At 38.3% G+C, this 21007-nt stretch overlaps 1 protein-coding gene across 12 annotated transcripts in view; it reads left to right on the top strand.

Moving 5' to 3' along the window:
• Positions 1-21007, top strand: part of SASH1 (SAM and SH3 domain containing 1) — a 568005-nt gene that overhangs the window by 527748 nt on the left and 19250 nt on the right. For 9 of the 12 annotated variants that reach the window (XM_072141332.1, XM_072141330.1, XM_072141337.1 and 6 more), the window contains 7 exons: positions 6040-6172; positions 7392-8203; positions 12425-12496; positions 14219-14362; positions 18575-18710; positions 19048-19217; positions 19349-19558. In XM_072141332.1, coding sequence (XP_071997433.1) covers positions 6040-6172; positions 7392-8203; positions 12425-12496; positions 14219-14362; positions 18575-18710; positions 19048-19217; positions 19349-19558 — 1677 coding nt within the window. The remainder of the gene's footprint in view (positions 1-6039; positions 6173-7391; positions 8204-12424; positions 12497-14218; positions 14363-18574; positions 18711-19047; positions 19218-19348; positions 19559-21007) is intronic. The other 3 variants (XM_072141338.1, XM_072141340.1, XM_072141341.1) reach the window with 2 other exon arrangements.

Raw genomic sequence — 21007 nt, 5'->3', positions numbered from 1 at the left:
AAATGTATAATTTTGTGTATTGGATTGGTTGCTTTGTTTTGGTTGAAAAGTAAGAAGCCAGCTGTCTAAAATCTGATGTAATGTTAACTTGGAAAACCCAAATGAAACACTCGGGCACCACAGTCTGCATTACAGAATTCAGTTTAGCCAAAACTATTACGAAAGTTGTGCCATTCAATAGTGGAAATGTTTGCTTTACCTAAAATGTTGAGGCTTTTGGATTGTTTTACATGATCTACACAAACTGACTTTACTGTTATAATTTAGTTAGAGCTGTGAGCAGCTACTGTACAATTAGTATTATTATATAGTTGATTAAAAATGCTTTTATTGGATATACCCAATCTGTCACTTTCTATATAACTAAATAATGTTGCATTATATTTTCTATTCATTTTCCAATGGAGAGGGTGTAGTAAATGGACCTGGATATGTAATGGTTAGTAATAGTGACAGGTCTAATGTAGGAGGGGCAGGAAACCATTGTGTCAGTGTTTTCGTAAGTCATGACTGCGCAGTTGGTCCCCATGGCTTTCTGACGTACAATCTGTTTTTTATTAACATCACATATGGTAACATATAATAAAACCTTTAGATCACCAGATAAATCCTAACGTTACTACAGATTAACAATTAAGGGCATGGATAACCGAGCACCAAGATGAATAATTTATAACATGTTCCTATTTTATGAATGCTGAATGCTTATTTTTTATTTGTAGTGTTGCTAGTACAGTAATTAGATCCTTACTACATTCTCATTGGCAGCTTATCTACTATTAAACTTTGTAACTTACTGTCTAAAAGACTACAGTACTACGTACAAGATAGGATCTGGAGGTTTGTTCTTAAGTTGAATTTGTATGTAAGTCGAAACTGTATATTTTATAATTGTAGATCCAGACGAAAAAAATTTGGCCCCAGTGACAATTGGAGTTTAAACATTTTTTTCTGTAATGGGACCAAGGATTATCAATAAAGCTTCATTACAGACACTTTACAGCTGATTATTGCAGTCTGGGACTATAGTAAAGCATTCAGAAAGCTTCACCAGAGGTCAGAGGGGTCTGTCTGTAACTATGGGTTGTCTGTAAATTGGGTGTCCTTAAGTAGGGGACCGCCTGTACTGCTATATATTTGGTCTGTTAGGTCCATATACTGATACCACAACTGTCCCATGAGAAATGACTGATTGTTTTTCGAGAGATTCCGTTGTTATGAGAGTCGAACACTCTTTATCATATATGCTAATGTTCTCTTCTTCAAAAGGAATACGACTTTCTCTGTTTTGGTTGACATCTCTAGTATACTTTGAAGGCTCTTTAATGTGTTGGACATTGATTTACAGTGAAGCTATGTCTGATGTATCAAAGAGCCTCGAAATATGGATTGAGATATCAATGTGTTCCTTAATGTGTTGGTCTCTGACTATTGTCTCTAGATGCAGTCTTCTTTGTTCCAAAGGAGAGTTTTGAAAATTATTTCATGTGAAAACATCTCCATTTACATTTATATATCATACTTCTTGATCTTGGTTAATATGGCCAATATGTTTTTATAGAATTTTTCCTTTCAAAGAAATACTTCATATAACATCAAGTTGCCTTACCAACTGGGAAGAAATATTCACTACTAAGGAATGAAATCCAGATATTGTAAAAGAGAGATGGATGGCTCACTTTAACCTGGCCTTATCCCATTCCTATATTCAAGATCTGAATTATATGAGACCTTATGCAGTGAACATTTTTTCATCGTGCTAAAATCTCTACATAGAAAGTAAATATAAACCTGTTCCTGAGCACCCTTTTAAGAAATTCCTTATAATTGATACATAAAGCAGGGAATCAAAATAGTTCTGGGTATCAGACACCCACCAGTCTAAAAGTAAGTGATCCATTTCTTACCAGGGCTGTGGAGTCGGTAAGCCAAACCTCCCAACTCCTCAATTTCCCGGAGTTCGACTCTGACTCCAGCTGCACCAAAATGGTCACCAACTGGACTCCACAGTCCAGTTTTCGTGGTCACTCTAGCACTGCTTGAGATAAATGCAGAGTGCCTTCTTCCTCTAATCTATAGCAGAGAATCTCAACTCAACTAAAAGGGGATCAGGGGTGTACAAGTTGCACCGACAGGCCACATACAGGCAATCAAACCATGAGTAGCGGTACGCACCCCGCTGACAGCCAGAGTCCAATGAGCACTTCCATAACCTTTGTAACATAAATGATGGGAGCATTCATTGGTTCAGGAGGCTAGGAAGCGGGGAGTAAAGTTCTCAAGGCTCCCAGGTCCTCTCCTGCCACTCCGCTCTGTGACTTGTCTCCTGACACTAGTTGTATGAGTAGAACACCCGCAGGAGAGGACCCAGGATTGGTATGTACTGCACTGATTCTTTGTCCTCTCCTGCTCCTAGTGCAGTTCTGCTCCGGATCCTGATACCACCACATACAACAAATGCCGGACACAGATCAGTACATTGAGGAAAGAGAGGAAGTTGCAGTGTGGTGCAGGGAGGAGAAGAAGAGTCAGGAAAGGAGAGGATTTATCATTTTTTTGTCTGCTCTGGGGTCTCCGGTATTATTAGTTTTATGCTCTAGTGGTCTCCCGTGTTGTCTTCTATGCGGTCTCCAGTATTATTGTCTACTACAGGGTCTCCAATATTTGTCTGCACTGGGGGTCTCCAGTATTATTAGTTTTATCCTCTGTAGGTCTCTAGTATTATCTTCCATGGTCCCCAGCATTATTGTAAGTCTTCTTTGGGGTCACCTGTATTTGTCTGCTATGGGGGTATCTCCAGTATTTTAAGCCTGCTATGTAATCTCCAGTACCATTATTATCTGCTCTGGGGTCTGCAGTATTATTGTCTGCTCTGAATGCAGTATTTGGTTTCTGGGGTGGTATTTATTGCTGTAATGTGTCATTTATCATTTCTGGGGTGGCATTTTGTGCTGTACTGTGGTTGTTGGTGCATCTAGGGTTTTTTACGAGCCCTATGTATCACAAAAATATTTAAGGTAACATGCAAAAAAAAAAGAAGTTATGGTCCTTAAACCAATACGTACAAAATTTGCTCAGAATTCCCTGTCATTAAAGTATTTTCAAGCCTGCTCATTAAGAGATTAAAAGTGTCTAGTTTTATGGACTAACCAAAAACATTGTAGGGATGAGGCAGGCAGGAGAAAACTACAGTCAGCTCTACATCTTTATGTAGATTCATGATGGTAAGGAAATCTTCCAGGAATTAAAGAACTGTAAAGTATAAAACCTTTTGCTTAACTCTGTACTAAGCTAATATGAGCAATTCTCTAATTTACTCTCATTAGCTATCTCCAGCCATTTGCATGCCAGCAGGGGTTTTATCTTGTCCTCCTGGCTGCTCTGTCACACTTTGTTTATATTGGTTGCAATGGGAAACAGTATCCATACTGGAGAGAAGGGTGGGTGGATCTTGTTTAGTGGGGCACCATGAGACGATATGTAGCGGGTGGGTGCAGGAAAATATCGGGCCTCATTATTGCTGGCAGCGTGTAAAAAAACTCAAGGAGCTTGAGTGATGTCACAAGCATGTGACCGATCAAATGCTTTAGGTCATCCATTTACAAACAGTCTAATGAATGGTTCCAATCTTGCACACATATCACAGTACACAGTATATATACTAGTACTGTGATGTTACCATGTGTTTATCTTTTTATTCCTATGTAGGTGTTAATATAGTTGGAAATGTCAGAATATATATTTTTCTTTGTGGTGTAGTAGATTACTGTATGATGTAGAGCTCCTTGTTCTGTGCTGTCAGCACTGTTTCTTCCGTGCCTTGCTCTGCAGATTGGCTAAGCTGATTGTGCCCTCAGTCGCCCACTTCTGGAGAAGCTAAGAGGATTTTACAGATGGCCTCCTATACCTATTAGCTATATTAGCTATATATTACCTATATCTCAGGATAGGAAGTAGCTAAAAGGATGATACAGGTATTGTTGGAATTGTTGTCAAAGGCTCTCTCCAGCTGTGCTAAAAAATTTTTTTACGAAAAAGGACTTTATAAATCAAGCAAATGAGCCTAAGGGGTTCCTGGTTCAATTAACTATAGCTATTGAGCCTGCCGCCCCTCAGTATCACTTGCATGATTTTTTAGAAGCATTTGCAGTTACAGAAATCAGCTCTCCTCTAGAAAAAAAACTGCAACTAAATATTCAATTTCCCTACAGCACCATCACAAATGATATACCTTTCATATAACTTCTCCCCCCTATGGCCATGAGATGATAATCCTGAACCGAGGGCTATTAAAGAAAATCTACCCCTGGGATTGTATACCATTTTGGTGGAGCTAAGTTAGGGAAATTGAGAAGTAGGAGTTGGATGTTTGTCTTACCGAGTTCACAGCCCTGGTGGATTGAGATGGTGAATCAATCAGGTAAAGATGGGAGATGCTGATTCTGTTGGGGCCAGCCTATCCATGTATGACATTTGAATGCCTGTCTGTTCTACTCAGGATAATGACAATGATAGCATGATAATGATATGCTGTCAGTCACAGATAAGAAGAGACTAAGCCCTATTGCCTATGAGCAAATGTGATGTGATTTACTTGTATCACACTTGTATGGTAGGCTTGCCAGCCTGAATGCTCAGAGAACGGAACTTAACTGACATGCTGAGTTCATTTCTGGTCGATAAGTGTTCAGGCCGGACATTCAGGCAAGCTGACAATGCGAGTAAATGCATCACACTCGCTCATGGGTAATAGGTGCATCTAGTAAATACACAATACAAGAGAATTTTGACATCATAAAAGTTCCTTTTTGGCAGAAACTGAGAGCTGTAAAGTTATATGAGAAACTTATTTAATGTGTCAGTAGTATAGCATGATGATAATAATGCATTTTAATTAGTATGAAATGCATTCTAATGTACAGTATACTTTAATAAAGAAGTATACAATTAATGTGTAATGGAATAACACATAATGGAATAGTTTTGCAATGCAAGTCATTCCGGACATGGTCTTCCTCTAGGGGAGGAGCAGAAGTATCGTATTGTATATGATTTGGCTCATGGGCAGGACCGCTGCTCTGTCTTGCTCCATCTGCTGTCACTGCTGTTGGAGAAGACTTGCATATTTCTGTTATTGTTTTATTATATTGTGCTCTAGAGGCAGAACATCTGGGATGCAGCACATTTGATCAAATGTAAAAGTAAAGGAAATAAATAAACATGTGACTTGTGGTTGGAGAATCTCTTCTGTATTATGATAGGCTCAGAGCCTCCTATTAACCAGTTAGGTTTAGTCTGTGAGTGTAGAGATCTAATGTGTTCTAAATAAAGTATTTGTAGGAGTTCATTGAAAAACCTCAGCATGATTGACATTTTAAGCTTTAATAAATCTGCACCTTTGCATGTGAAGCTAGATATGAAACTAGAGTTCACTAGGATTTAGTTTTCCTAGTCCTTGGTTTTCTGATAAAATGGATATGTCTGTTAACATGGCATAGGAAGAGGTATAACAGAGGATAGAAGCCAGTGTCCCCATTATGGTGTAACACATAATAAGAATAGTAATTGTGTGAAAAATATTACAAAAAAAATCTCTTATCAGCTAAATATTGGTTTCTGCCCATACAAGATCCCTCTTGATATATCTGTATCTGAATGTGGGCTTCTCTCCTTAGAGGTTTATTTCAGATGTTCAGTTTATGATTTATGAAAGTGGTTTGATTGACAAATTGTATTTGTAAGGGCACATTCACATGGCCGCATGTACGTCCCCATAGACGGCAATAGCAGCGCGGCGCAGATATGGTGCCACACATGTGTGGCACCGATCCGGGCCACACACCGCAAAAAGATAGAGCATGCTCACCTCCTCCTCCTCTCCAGCACACAGCGGTATGCCTGCACGACTGGCATACCGCGTGTGAATGGACCCTAAATGGGATAGTTCTGAATTTAGAAATTAGTATGTTGCATATATGCCTTCCAAAACCTTGTAGCCCTGTATCTATCTATGTGTGTATATATTTCCTTCTCCCATAGTCAAGAGAACAGTCTGAGGACGAATCTGAGGAGTCAGTCAAATTCAAGAGGCTGCACAAGTTGGTGAACTCTACTCGAAGAGTGAGAAAGAAACTTATTAGAGCTGAAGAAATGAAAAAGCCAAATACAGAAGGTGAATATGATGGGTACCGGGTCATAGTTTTAGTCTTTATTACTGACTACATAGAAACTAACTGGGTAGTGTTATATCTAATAATATCCACTACACTGCATATCATGTTGTTTCTAAATCCACAACAATAATAGTTTTATTGCTCAATTCTAAGGGCTCTTTTACATAGGATGAGAAAGAACGTGTGTCGATCAAGGGTAGGACAAGTCACCAGCACATGGTACTCATGATAAAGGCCCTTTACCATTCCCATTTGCATGTTAATGCGATCATTCATTCCACACAGTTTGCATCATTGTCGGCAGCATAGACCCTGTTTTCTGAGGTTGTACAAGACATGTGATCGACAAACGAGCATTTTCTTAGTCATTTATCAGTCAGCTGATGTTACAGCAATTCACACAAGCGTATAATTGTAGGAATGCCTATTCCCAATAATTGACTTGAGCAAAAAGAACTAGTTTTTGTGATGTACATATTTTTGGGAATTTATGAATGGGCTTTTCAAAACATTTCTATGTCATCATCTATATTTAATACAAACTACTATACTCCCTTTTACTCTGGCCACTGGACCTAATAATTGTAATGATGTGTGTTAATTCTGTATGGGCTTTCTATGCAGCAGCCCCCTCATTTCCAGAATATAAAATAACAGTTTATGCACAGAGCAAGCCTGAAAAACTCTCTTTAGAGATGCTGTACAGAAAATCACTAAATGTTGTGACTCGAGTACAAACAAGTTAGTTGCCCCAATAATCACTGAGAAAAATTAATTCTACAGTCTGAGAATAAAAACAGGTTAGATAAAAGGGATACTTTTGAATATCTGGTTTTTAAGGAATCAAAATGAAAATTGACTAAATGTTTGCTTTACCTTGTTTATTTGGCGTAAATTGTGATAAATTAAGGGTGTCTTATAAGTACAACTAATGGTCCAGTACCGCTGTATTTGCTGCAGTACAATAATAATAGTGCTTTTATTACAATTAGCATCTGGTGTGTCAGGTTATGCTATTCCATGGCACAGTGACATCACAGATTCATTAAACATATCACCATACCTTACCTACTGCTGTAAATTATCTAATTCCTAAATAGGGTTTCATCATTTGAGCTATGACATGCAAATCTGATTACACACTACAAAGATATACTTGGAATTGTTGCACACGTTGACAATGTTAGTCGTCTTCTAATTTGATGTCATTTTACACAGGTCTAGAAGACGCCGTTCACAGTACTCCTGTTGTAGATGACAAATCAGCACTTTATTCTGGAGTTCATAAGAAGCCACAATGTAGAGATAAGTCACAAGAGAAAACCTATCCTGAAGATTGTCCACTTTCTATCTCTCCTTCATCTGGAAACCTTGACACTATGAGTGTTAACAGAAAACTCGTAAAGACACTGAGCAAAACAGAAGGTCGGGGCCTTATCAAACCCCCCAAGAAGATTGGAACGTTTTTTTCATATCCTGAAGATGAAAAATCCCAAAAGGTCTCCCGTTCCATGACAGAACGAGAATTAAGAAAAAGCCTTGGCTCCTTAAGTCATGGGGTAAGTACAGAGAGTGTTTGCTTTTATGATAGAAACAGGCACAAACATCACCTGTTGGTTTCTCTGGAGGAGGTACAGAATATCAGGAAGCAGATCAGATTGAAGAAACTCGATTCTAATTACTCGTGTGCTAGAGCTTTTCTCAGCCAGCGACCAGCTAGGAAAGGAACGTCTTCCCCCGTCTGTGAGCAGCAAATATTTCGCCAACGGACTAAAGGAGGCAGCAGCGTCTTCCCAAACAGAAGGCCAAGGGGACGCACAGTCAGTGAATTCAACATAACCTATGTGGTGGAGAGAAGTTTATACAGTCACTTGAACTTGACTCATCTTGTACGGCCTGTCAGTGACAGGACCCTTAGCAAGGCTGAGAAGCGGTGCCTACTGGAAGAGGAGGAAGAGGCAGAAAGAAAATGGGCAGCCACTGTGGACCGTTGTACTAAACGGGTTCTCTTAAGAATCCATCAGAAGTCTGTGAGTCTGAACGTTGCTTTGGTGTTTGCCTTCCATCTCCTACAAAGCTGCAGTCAGTGATGCCTTTACATAATCTTCAATTTAGTTGTTCACATTTTTCCATATTAGATAGATTCCAAAAGAAAGCTTATCCTTAGCATTTATTTCCATATACGTAATGAACTGCGAACATAATTTTTGGCATGGGTAGTATCCCCTGCATTGTAACTGCCTTTACTTAATGTGCTTATTAACAAGATATATACTAAAAGCACACATAGGTAACTGTCAGGAGGTGTTTGTGTTCTCCCATACTGGTTCTAGCTATGTATAATTACACAACTTCTCTACTGCTTTAACAATAAACAAGCCTGACAAATCTTATCTCATGGAAAGACGCCTCAAGGCACGCGCCTTTAGTTCTGCTGCATGACAGTGACTCTACTATTTCTAAAAAGATTTGATTTTACTGCCTGGCTCCGACAAACTCCTACTTGTAATTACTATGCCATTTAGCATCTTACAGCTTCACAAATACGCCATAAGACATCTACTTAACACAAAAAAGACACTTTTTACAATCTCTTAGAATAGCTCAGTTTATCTTTATTACACAGAGTAGGCAGGAAGCCGCGCACTTGATAGAATGAAATCCATCACTGCCTGCAAGCTCTGGGACATGGAAAGCCTTCATATTTTGTGGAAGTGGTCATCCTGTGTGCCATATTGTTTTCAGACTACGCAGCATGCAAATGATTGTATTCACGCCATGTACCTCTTATTTTCCAAAAATCCGATATTTTGACTGCATGAACGTTCCATTGCCACCAATCATTTCATTACCTGATTTACTGGCTCCAGAAGCAAGCACAAGACCCTGCTCTTATTCTCTATGGATTTACATTTAGATTATGTACCTGCAGGCTACTGGATGCTGAAAAATATCATGTTTGTATAATAGAAAATAACATGTATTTTTATTTCTAGCAACTGTAATAGGTTGTTCATCTGATCTGTCCCTTACCTTACATGGGCATATATTCTTCTACTATGGTCTATAAGTTACTGCTTCTCATTGAAGAAAGCATATGCTAAGATATGAAGTCTTTAAAACGGTTGGCCACTTTGTAATGTGCTATTAGGGGCATAATATTAGGTAATTTACCAATATACATCTATTAAAAGTTCTGCCTGCTTTCTTGAAATGTAAACCACCCCTTGGAGGGTCATGTGATCCTAACTTTTCATGTCCAATCTACCTTCCAGGATCTTAAGATTGTATTCCTGAATGCAATCACAAGGTCCTGGGAGGTTGATTGGTCATGGACAGTTGCTCACATAACCCTCCATCTCAGGCCACTTTATGGACAGGAATGGCTGCTGATGAGTAAAAGGCATTTCTGACCTAGTGGGCTTTATTTTACATTTAAAGAAACCGCTGCAGAACTATAAATAGATGTATATTGCTAAATTTTAGTGATCTACCATTAAGCTTGCAATAGTATTGCTGGGATCAATGCTTCACTGATATACAAGCTTCAAGCCAAGTCCCCCCTTCCCTATTAAGTAGCCGAACAAATCTGTTTATCTCTCTAGGGTAGTTACAGTCCTTTGTTTTTTAAAACCTGGCTTTTTTCTGCTTCCTCCAGCTGCCTTGTATGTTTTCTTTTCACAGAAATGTCTCTAGTGTTGTAAGGGAGGCTGAAGGGTCTTGTTATTCTGTTCAGTTGGACAAAAGGCTGGCTAAATTGTCCATTTCCTGTGCAAATAGCCACATTTAACGAGGAAGAGCTATAGGAAGCGACTCATGGTATTCAGGAAGAGTCAAGAATTGTACAGGGCATGTGACATGGGATACATAGGATACACACTGCAGTGATGCAAAATATATATATATATATATATATATACACACACACATACTTAAAGACCGATACAGCTATATATTGATATATAAATATATATTTGAAAAAATAGCACACCTTATACAACATGCACTTAACACTATTCCTGACCATTATATGACTTGTATTTCACATTCTCTTAGAAGTTTAACCCTCTCCAGGCTCTATTTTTAATTTAAGCAGAATCACATACAAGGGATGTTCATGATGTCTTCCACACCAAGAGTAGAGGAAAATCTATTTATCTAACTCGGCATCAGCAGAATTCTATAAGTTATTATAGAGACTTATTGACCAGTATTAATGTCAATATTGCACTTGGGGTAAGATAGAAACTTCTTGCTCACCTCCAGCAGGCTTTGTTTATGTCGCTCTCAGCTCCTGATTGTTTTTCTTAACTACCCTCTCCATTGACTACTGTTATATTTAGGTTTATAGTTATTATGCATATGTTTAGTCGATTGCAGCATTTATCATACACTTACCCGAACTACCACAAGCATGTGGAAATATCTTCCTGCTTTTCCTTCTTCTCAGGTGTCATGTTGCGAACAACCACATTTCTTTTTTGTGGGATAGCATTCCTTAATTACATTGACAATTTAAAGCACATTATATGTATGTATGTATGTGTAATATATATATATATATATATAAATAATATATACAGGCAGTCCCCGGGTAACATACAAGATAGGCTCTGTAGGTTTTGTTCTTAATTTGTATGTAAGTCGGACCTATATATTTTATAATGTAGTTCTAGACAAAAAATTTTTTGGTCTGTGACATTAGGATTTACAAATGTTGGATTGCCATAAGAACCAGGATTAACAATAAAGCTTCATTCCAGACACCTTTGATACCTGTTAGAGCTGATCATTGTAGCCAGGAACTAAAGTACAGTAAACAGTTTGGGGTCCATTACAAAGGATTATTTTATATATGAGATAAAAAAATGTTTTTATGGGAATAAAGGATAAAATGAGTCATATGAATTCAAATCCATGCATACATCTTGTATGACATCTAGCACTGGAGCCGCCAAATTGTTCAATAAAAATAGCTTTCTGTACATGATCTGTTGTGCTGGGAGGATGCGAACACACATCTACAGGCTGTAGTCACTTATCTTAAGAATGCTGTTGTACATGCATGGACAATAAGTTGATTACTGCGTTCAGAAAACATCTTAGGTTTACAAAATGAGAGGAAAAGTGTAATACATTGTTTTGGAAGAGGTTAACTAATTTGGAGAGTGACAGAAATTAGAGAGTGCATACAGGTTTCCTTTTGTTTCTGTAACAAATGCTCATTACAAATGTGGAAAATTTGAAATACTTCATTATTAGCAAAGGGGATCCATTGGGTGGTCGTAGAGATCTGTAATAATGTGCATGAAACCTTAATCTAAGGCTTCATTTGGGTTGTAAATTTAAGATTTTAATACTAATACAATGAATTAAAGTTTCTCCATAGAACCACCTGGTAATGTTGACCGTAACTATTGTAAATGGTTATTGCCATTTATTCGTAACAAAAAATGTTTACCGAGACCATTTTTTATCTTGTGTGTATTTGCAGCTGTAGACATAAGATAGTCAGAGGATGTCATCAAATATTCTACCGTCTGCTGGTATAATGTCTTTCAACTGGCCAGCTACGAGGAAAAAGGCAGTTATAATAATCTCTTTACGTGCACTTGTTGTATTCGGTATATCAGTACTTTTTGTTTAGTATTGCCATTGGTTATCTCTACACTTATAATATATCTGTATAACGTGAAGATAAAGCAATGTCACTATCAGTCTTTTTTGTGTATACTATTGTTATAGATATCTATATATATATATATATTTCACTCCATTTATTTAGTCCCTTTAAGTAAAGTCTTCTCATTCAGCATACTGTAAGCAGATAAAGAAGCAGGGGAAGAAGTTTAGGCTGGGTTTGTCTAGTGAACAATGAGCCATATGGTTACCATACATTAGCACATCCTCCACAATGTCTTTATGTGATTGAGGACTGTTTGTGAAGACTTTGATGAAGGCTGAAAACAATACAGTCTCTAACCATCAATGTATTAAAAGTGGTATCCAAAAGCCCTAAACAAACATCTGCCTATAAAGCTTGTGATATACATAAACGTCATTCTATGAGCATGAATCACTGTGGTGTAACATCAAATACCCCAACATTTTATTTTACTGGTTTCCATTGCTGCATATGTTCTGTGCTCAATGACGTTGTTTCTTAGATTAATTCTATTCTTCTTTATCTCTATTTTTCCATCTTTCTCTTGCTGTCCGCTGCCTTCCCTTCTGTTACTCTTAATTCACAGAGGACCTGCAGCTTTGGTGGATTTGACCTTAACAATCGCTCTCTACATGTTGGAAATAATGCAGACTCTCTGGTAAGTTTACTATACATTTCACTAGAAGAAAGACATTGGAACTAAAACAGCTGTTCTGAAAAAAGAAATCATATTTTGCATGTTACTTTTCTGCTGTGGCCTTGCAGCTTTTTGTTTTCTTTCCATGAAATTTTATGGGTTTTTAAAAATCCATATGAAATCGGCATGAAATCATGTAGAGTTTTTCTGGAAATTATGTAAAATCAGTGAGGTACAATAAAAGATTGGAAACCACATGCAAATCTGCATCAGAAACGCACTCCGTATGTAATACAAATCCACATGAAATCCACACTTGTACCATAATATCCCATCACAAATTGGACTTCTGGCTCATACTTTCTCACAAATTTTTCTACATTTGCTTGGGACATTTTCTCCAGTAGGGTTTGTGTAGAAACATATCAGATTGGTTATTGTACTGACCATTAAAGGAAACCTACCACTTTAAAATGACCCTTCTGACCCACAAATACCTTAAGCTAGCTCAGGATGAGCTGATGCCGGACCATATTTTCAATTAAACCAGAAACCGCTGTATTTGTAGAAAAATTATTTTCTTGTGGTAGTAAAATCTCTCTTCGGCGCTTCTATAAGCGTCATACAGCGCGCACCCCGGACCCCGCTCCGCGATCACGCTCTCGTCAGCGCCGCTCCCGTCACTAATTTTGCTGTGCCCGAGAGCCGGTGACGTCACCGAGCTCTCGGGCACACTGGCGCATGCGCACCACCTCCTCCTGGCGCGTCGCGGCCGGATCCCATTGCGCATGGGCGAAGTATAGCGGCGAGCATAGTGGAGGTGGTCTTCTCGGTCTTCTCTCCGAAGCCTCGCGATACTACGAGGCTTCGGGACTTCGCCCATGCGCAATGGGATCCGGCCGCGACGCGCCAGGAGGAGGTGGTGCGCATGCGCTAGTGTGCCCGAGAGCTCGGTGACGTCACCGGCTCTCGGGCACAGCAAAATTAGTGACGGGAGCGGCGCTGACGAGAGCGTGACCGCGGAGCAGGGTCCGGGGTGCGCGCCGCATGACGCTTGCAGAAGCGCCGAAGAGAGATTTTACTACCACAAGAAAATAATTTTTCTACAAATACAGCGGTTTCTGGTTTAATTGAAAATATGGTCCGGCATCAGCTCATCCTGAGCTAGCTTAAGGTATTTGTGGGTCAGAAGGGTCATTTTAAAGTGGTAGGTTTCCTTTAAGGATATGCATGTAAAAATCTTTTTTAATTCAGTCTAGAAAACATAAGGTATTTTTATTATTTTTTTGTAAACTTTGAACAAGCAGCCTCGTCTTCGTTTTAGGAAACAAAAAATGGAAGGTCTTCTGCTCACCTTTCATTCCATATGACATTAATGAAACTTCTATTACACATTTCCATTATTTATAGCCAAAAGAAAAGATGCAGGTTGCTGCAGGCCAGGTAGTTGTGAAGAGCATCTTGGTTCAAGGCTGTAGTTTACATATACAAATAGTATAGACTATTGTTATGTTATAAATGAATAATACAAAATATATTGCCTTCCTATATAAACATGAGTTTATTGAATAATCATAAAAGAAAGATTTTTTTACTATGTTTCTAGTACTCAGTGGCTCATACATTTGGTTCCTACCTTAGGTTCTTACCCTTCCCATATATATATATATATATATATATATATATATATTTATATATGTAGGCTATTTCACATTCTGTGTCTGTCCTGAATTACTCTTGCAGGAGAATGATGGAGAGTTTATATACAAAGAAGTCATCAAATCCCCCACCACACCAAGGATCTCACTTGGTAAAAAAGTCAAGTCTGTCAAGGAAACCATGAGGAAAAGGATGTCCAAGAAATACACAAGTTCTGTGTCAGAGCAGGTCAGTAGGAAATTTACATTCCTTTCCTGTAAATTGTTTATTGAAATGAGGCGGCATTAGAAAAAAGAAACAGTCCTCTGAATTCTGGATCCCAGCTGTGTCTTCCTCTTACAGCACATGGATGTCATGGCCGCAGTGCTGTACAGACTTCAGCTTCCCAGCCACAGTCTATGAGAATGTGCTGTATTTTAAAACTGAGGTGATGACTGGCACTTGAGGGCATTTTATATTATTCCATTGCATCTTTTATGGGCTACAAATTATTTCATGTTTTCATAAAAAATGTAGCTTGTTGTCCCTTACACTGCAGCCTTGGATGTTCTCTTTGCAGAGAAATCTATCAGGGCAGCAGCCTGGCACCCTGCAGTGTATAAAGCCATCCAGACACACTGGATTGTTATTTAGGGGTATTACAGTGCAGGCGGCTGAGTACATATGCATGGTACAATTTACAGTTTGTCAAAGAAGGTAGCATTTTCTCTACACTTCAAAGATACTTGGTGCTTCTCTAGAACATACAATATCAATACAATACAATGAATAAGTTTTCCAATACTGAGGCCATCTTGACCTAGAATATTCTCAAGGAAAGCTCCAATGAATAATCACTTAAAAAATCTTCCTGGATGCTCAAGTGCGTCCCTACCAAGAGGCCTTACCAGCTGAGGTGACCATGGGGGACCTTCACGATCTGTTGTGTAGATAGTATGGAGAAAGGGGCCCCACACAGTGGCAATATGTAGCCAATTCTCCTGTATCAGATGTTTAAAAAGTTTGTGGGGGAGTTGGTACGGACATAAGTTTGCTTTGGGCCACAGAAATGCCAATTCTGCCTCTGTGGACCTTCCCTTTATTACACATGTTCTGTGAGCAGACTCGCAGAGGAGATATTTAGCCTTTCTGAATTAACCTATTAATCTGGAAAACACCTACAAATTTTCATTGTACTAAAATAGAAGATTCTACTATTTTCTTTGAAAAGGAGCTAAAGTTTTTACATTTTTTTCAAACTCAACACTGATAAGGAAAGCAGTCATCTACATGGTTTTCTGTGGATCAGAGGAAAGCGTCAGAATGATTATTTACATGCAGAATAATAGATACTTACAATATCATCTAAACATTGTAGAAGAAAAGTTACTTTCAAGGTCAGACCCGCTGAATGCTGGCAGATGCTGCCCTCTAGCTGAGTATAGCTGTATTACAAGCAGACACAGTGCATATTTTACAAGATTGCATTGTGTACACTTCATAAAATAAATTATTAGGTCATAGCTGTCACTTCAAGATAAAGTCCCAAAGTAATTTTCTCAAAGCAAAGTGAGGAGGAGAAGATAGAATATTGTGTACCTTATAGCTCCAAATACATGAAATGACTAAATCTGACTTCATACCTCATGCCTGCTCTAGTACTGGTTACCATCTCTTCCAATACCTCGTGGAATTGTCACTTCTCACTTTGTAGAAAATAGCAGAAGGAATAGTTTTTATGCAGGAACTGGCGTGGCTAGAATAATTGAAACTGGAAAACTGAAAAGAAACTTTGCCGTGCCATTGGCATCATTTATTCATGATAGGAGACAAATGAGCTTCATGCTAGGCTGAGCTGACAATGCTTTACTCCACTAATCCAGCAGATATGTCATTCTGACACTTCAGATTGAATGTGCCGCACTGATGCCAGGATAGAGCATATTTATGCCAGTTTGTTTCTGCTACTTTTAAGTGAACTAGAATATGTCTTGACTTAACCCATTCTGCAATGTTACTTATTAGTTCCAGTAACAAGTAATGTAATAGTTATAAGGAGTAAGGTAGATGCCCAACAGTGGTTGCACTGTCATACCATGACCCATACTGTATATAATGTTACTGTTCAGTACCATGGTTGACAGTTTTCATCAATTCCATCAGTCTGTTCCTGTGATATAGAGTATTTATATAAAGACCCTATCTTATTAGAGAAGCCTCCTGAATGGCAGGTATCAGGAGGTAGGGAGAGATGGTCTTTGATGTTTTTTTATCACTCCCCAAACAGTATGATTGTTGGAAGTTGTAGGATGAAGAGTCATTACATTTCAGTAAGCCCATCCATTCCTAGTAAGGCAGCAGTCAGTAAATCCTGAGACCATATATATTCCTGTATTTACCTTAGGCTTTTCTTTATTTTTTTCTCTTTTATTGCTCATTTTTTGTTGCATTTGCATATTTGCCCCAAAATTTCCACTCTCCTAGCAAAGTTAGCCAAACCAGAGTTTTTCTGTGTTGCACTTGATATATGTCCAGATGTGGACGTATACAACAATTTTAGTGGTGCAAATGATGGCAAAAAGATACTAATTTTGTGAAAATAAACTCCAGTCCCAAATAGACATAGTAAAAAGTCTAGAATGAGTTGCAGAAGAGTTTGCAACTTCTGTGCGACTTTTTAAAAAAAAAAAATAAAAAGGCACTAAAAATCCACAGCCTAATAAATCATCTATAATAAATTACACAAGTCTAAAACCTGGACAAAACAAAAAAGGACACACACAAATCCCCTCACTAAAGATAAATGACCCCCTAACTCAGTAACCAAACCATAGACTGAATAGGTTTTGTGTTATACAGAACAATACTTATCTATTGTGATGTGATCTGATCTTTAGCAGTGGTCCGTAATGATAAATTGCTGAAGCCATTGACAGTAAGTGACTACATGCTATTGTTCAGTAATGTTACAATATTCTAAATTCTAATGAAGGCCACAAACTGAAAAGCATTAAGTGTTATAAAAGCCTGCCCGGCTCTGTGCCCAATGGTCGTCTGACAGTACACAAAGGGGTTATCTTGGTTCAGAGATCACGTTGTGCTGTTTTCTAATCCAGCTGAATTGCTTCTGTCAACATTAAATACATTTCTTGCTAGTCTTGCAAAATGTTAATTATAGGTTTCGCTGTCTAGTTTTATTACTAGCTGTAAGTTCCATCTACTTGGCCTGTCTTAAGTTTTCTTGGCTTCACTGGAAAGACTAGTTGCTGCTTCTGCACACAGTAATTTTCCAGCGTTCCATGCAGTTTACACTGACTCTGTGACTTTCTATTGCTTGGAAGACTGTTGTCAAAATAGCATTATATCAAGTTCATTTAAACCTTCAGATAGTTATCGTAACTGAAAAAAACTGAAACAAAACTATTAATATGGTATAAATAAAATGAACACAGAAAAAAATGTAATTTCTAATATTTTACTATATCCCATTATTCCATAATTTACCATAAAACACAGATTCATACGTCAATCATCAGGAATTTTCCTTTTACATTTCACATCTCTGTAGACCTACCTTATATTTGGACACATTTTTGTTGAATTCCTACAGTTGGCCAGTTCTTTGTTTAAGCCCCTTGCACACGAACATTTGCTGGCCCGGGCAAGCACACTGCTGGGTGTAGGAGGAGCTCTCCTCACACCTCCCCACGCCATAGAAAACTGAGCAGCCGCCGCCATAAAAAGGCCAGCTATAGGACATGTACCATAAGTTGCACAGCGGCTGCCCAGCTCGGCCATAGTGCAGTGATACACTGTAAGCTCACCCGACTCTGATCAAGTGTCACAGACCTTCATGGGGGCCATGAGACATCTGCAAATTCTGTGGCCGTATCACGGGCCCCTATACAATCATTGTATGAGGCCTTAGATAGAGAATTCAGTTTCTTAAATGATACAGTATATACAATATAATTATTGTAGAATGTTGTTTTTTGGACACTACAGAGATGTACTCAATTAAGTAGTTAATGCTTGGTTTTTACAGAGTTCTGTTCACCAAATTATATTTATTTGAACTGTTTTGGTGGACTACGGTCCACCGGCATGTTGTTGCAATAAAGCTTCTACATTTTTGCAGTGTTGTTAATAAAAGTAAGCTGCTAGTAAAAGTTTCATGTGATCCAGTAAAGCTGAGAAGCTAATGTGACAGGAAAGGTCAATATATGACATTATCCTACAGGTTTTTCTGGAGTTCTTCTGCTATGTGACACATGACTGCTTGTAGTGCAGATTATATTCCCTTTACTCAGTTACAACTGTTCCCCAAGGGCACTGGTGCATTACCAAATAGCACAGGTTCTCCAACCTTTTCACCAGGAGTTTACATAAGATTCACACTTATTATATATTTATATTTGTGTTGAGTGTATGCTAGATGCATATCTGTAATATGTCTTTCAGGACTCTAGCATAGACGGGATGCCCGGTTCCCCTGAATCTCCTCTTCCCCCCACCAGCACACTTGAAAAGCCAAAACTGAAAGCAGGTGGTTCAGTAGAAAGTCTTCGAAGCTCCCTGAGTGGTCAGAGCTCAATGAGTAAGTGCATTATTTTTCTGTTTTCATGTAGCTCTCCTCATCCCTCATGAAATGTTCTCTGTAAATTGTACTTTCTACAGTGAACAGAATGTCAGCTGAGAGACAGAACGCATTCGCAGATGGCTCTTATTCATGTCCGCTTAACTGTTGTCTGCTGCCATTTAATATCCTTTCCATCTTCATTTAGAAGCCACACTATATATTTTATGGTACAAGGCCTGCATAATATTCTCATTACCCCTCCTAACTACACAACAAGGCTTTCTCCATTATACAGAATGGAGCAGAGCTACAATACACAGAGATATTCTGAAGAATCTGCCTTCTGCTTTCCTAGGTGGTCAGACCGTAAGCACAACAGACTCCTCAGCAAGCAACAGAGAGAGTGTCAAATCTGAAGACGGTGACGATGAAGAGCTGCCATATAGAGGTCCTTTCTGCGGCAGAGCTAGAGTTCACACTGACTTTACTCCCAGCCCCTATGATTCAGATTCCCTGAAACTTAAGGTTTGTAGCTTTGTGTTATCAAGAAATACACATTGCAGTGATATTCATATGCAAGAAATGTTACCGGACGCTTACAAATAGGAGATTTTCTTACACTGCCTTTACAACAGATATCTTTACTTTTTCTATAGAAAGGAGACATCATTGAAATTATCAGCAAGCCTCCGATGGGCACATGGATGGGCCTTCTAAACAACAAGGTTGGCACTTTCAAGTTCATTTATGTAGATGTCATCAATGAAGTTGAAGAAAAACCCAAGCGTCCAACAAGAAGGCGCCGCAAGGGAAGACCACCAAAGCCCAAGTCTGTAGAAGAGCTTTTAGACCGCATTAATCTCAAGGTTGGTTGACAAAACACATAAATTCTTTACCAATGATATACTGTATGATGCAAGGAGTCTCTTCTTATATATATAAATCCATGATGGTTGGAGTCTCGTCCTCAGAACTGTGTTCCCGCCAGAGCATGGTCCCTGTTTCATGGACTGGCCAAGACTATGTGCTTCTAGGCTTGGGATGTTAAAACCATGCAATATTTTTTTACCTTAATTAATGCCAGGCGTGGATTCAGAATTAAGAAAAAAAAATCAGGAAAAGACTTATATTCCTTTCCTATCTATATGCTATTGTGTTTGCCTGAAAGGGGCTGTCCCAAAATTGTGGGTTTCCATTTAAAAGCTTATCCTTGAGCCAAAATTAAACCTCTGGTTCTTAAAAATCTTCATGGAAATGGCCACTATATCATTATTAAATATTTTATTATTCTATCATTCACATAAACACTGCCATGTCAATGCACTCACAAATGTGTATAAGGGAGTCTTTATATGTGTTCAGTGATACCCTACAAAGATGCGATTTCATATTTAATAATTTATTTTTACTACATGTAAACTGAGAACAAAACTTAATAGAGGTTATAGGTATAAAATAAGATTTATACAATAACAGTTTCACCTCAGTAATAAAACCACCATGCATGAAATGAATTGCTTATATTACCCTTGTACCTAATGGAATAGCTGAGCCGCCTGGATTACACTATTATGATTTAGTAGGATTCTATGCATAGTATTAGTATTTTGCTTACAGTTACATCGCTGAAAAATAAGAAGTACTGAAAGACACAGACAAAACTTTCCAGACAATGAGCAAGCTCCATTGTTATGACTAGACTGCTTTTAGGCTCCATAATATGATATTCATGACCAATATTATAACATAATGTTTGCCTCTGTATAGCAGAATCTCCCACCTATCTTGGGCGTTCAGTGTGATATTACATTAAGCTTGACTTTTAAACCGGATTCCCATTTATAATGAGAATATGTGGAATATGGTTTTCCTGGGCCAATATGTGATAAATCACAGTGTACAGCAAGATAAGTGTTCCAGACATATGACATAAGTGTACATATAACAGGCTAATTTCTATATTCAGACTTAACTGAAATGGAAGATCACATTTTGTGGGAATAATGCACAAAGTGCTCCTTTTGTGATTTCATGAGTAGGATGCATGTACGAGGTTTATAGTGGGGCTGTTTCAATATACACTGTGAAGTCTCTCATATAAGTAAGTTTATTTTTGCTTTACTAATTGCTGAAAAAAAAATTGTATGTTTATTATTTTGCCTAGAGTTGTATCTGTTGATAGATATTATTATATAATTATTTTAATCACACACTCATACTATTGTTTATAGTCACCAAATTTTTCCCGATTCCAGCTATTGACAGGTTTCCATAGCACTCTTTTAACTTATAGCCTCCCTTTTTAGCTTTTAGCC

The sequence above is a fragment of the Engystomops pustulosus genome, chromosome 3, assembly GCF_040894005.1.
Source record: "Engystomops pustulosus chromosome 3, aEngPut4.maternal, whole genome shotgun sequence".
NCBI lineage: Eukaryota > Metazoa > Chordata > Amphibia > Anura > Leptodactylidae > Engystomops > Engystomops pustulosus.
This window is presented reverse-complemented; position numbering and strand designations above follow the sequence as displayed.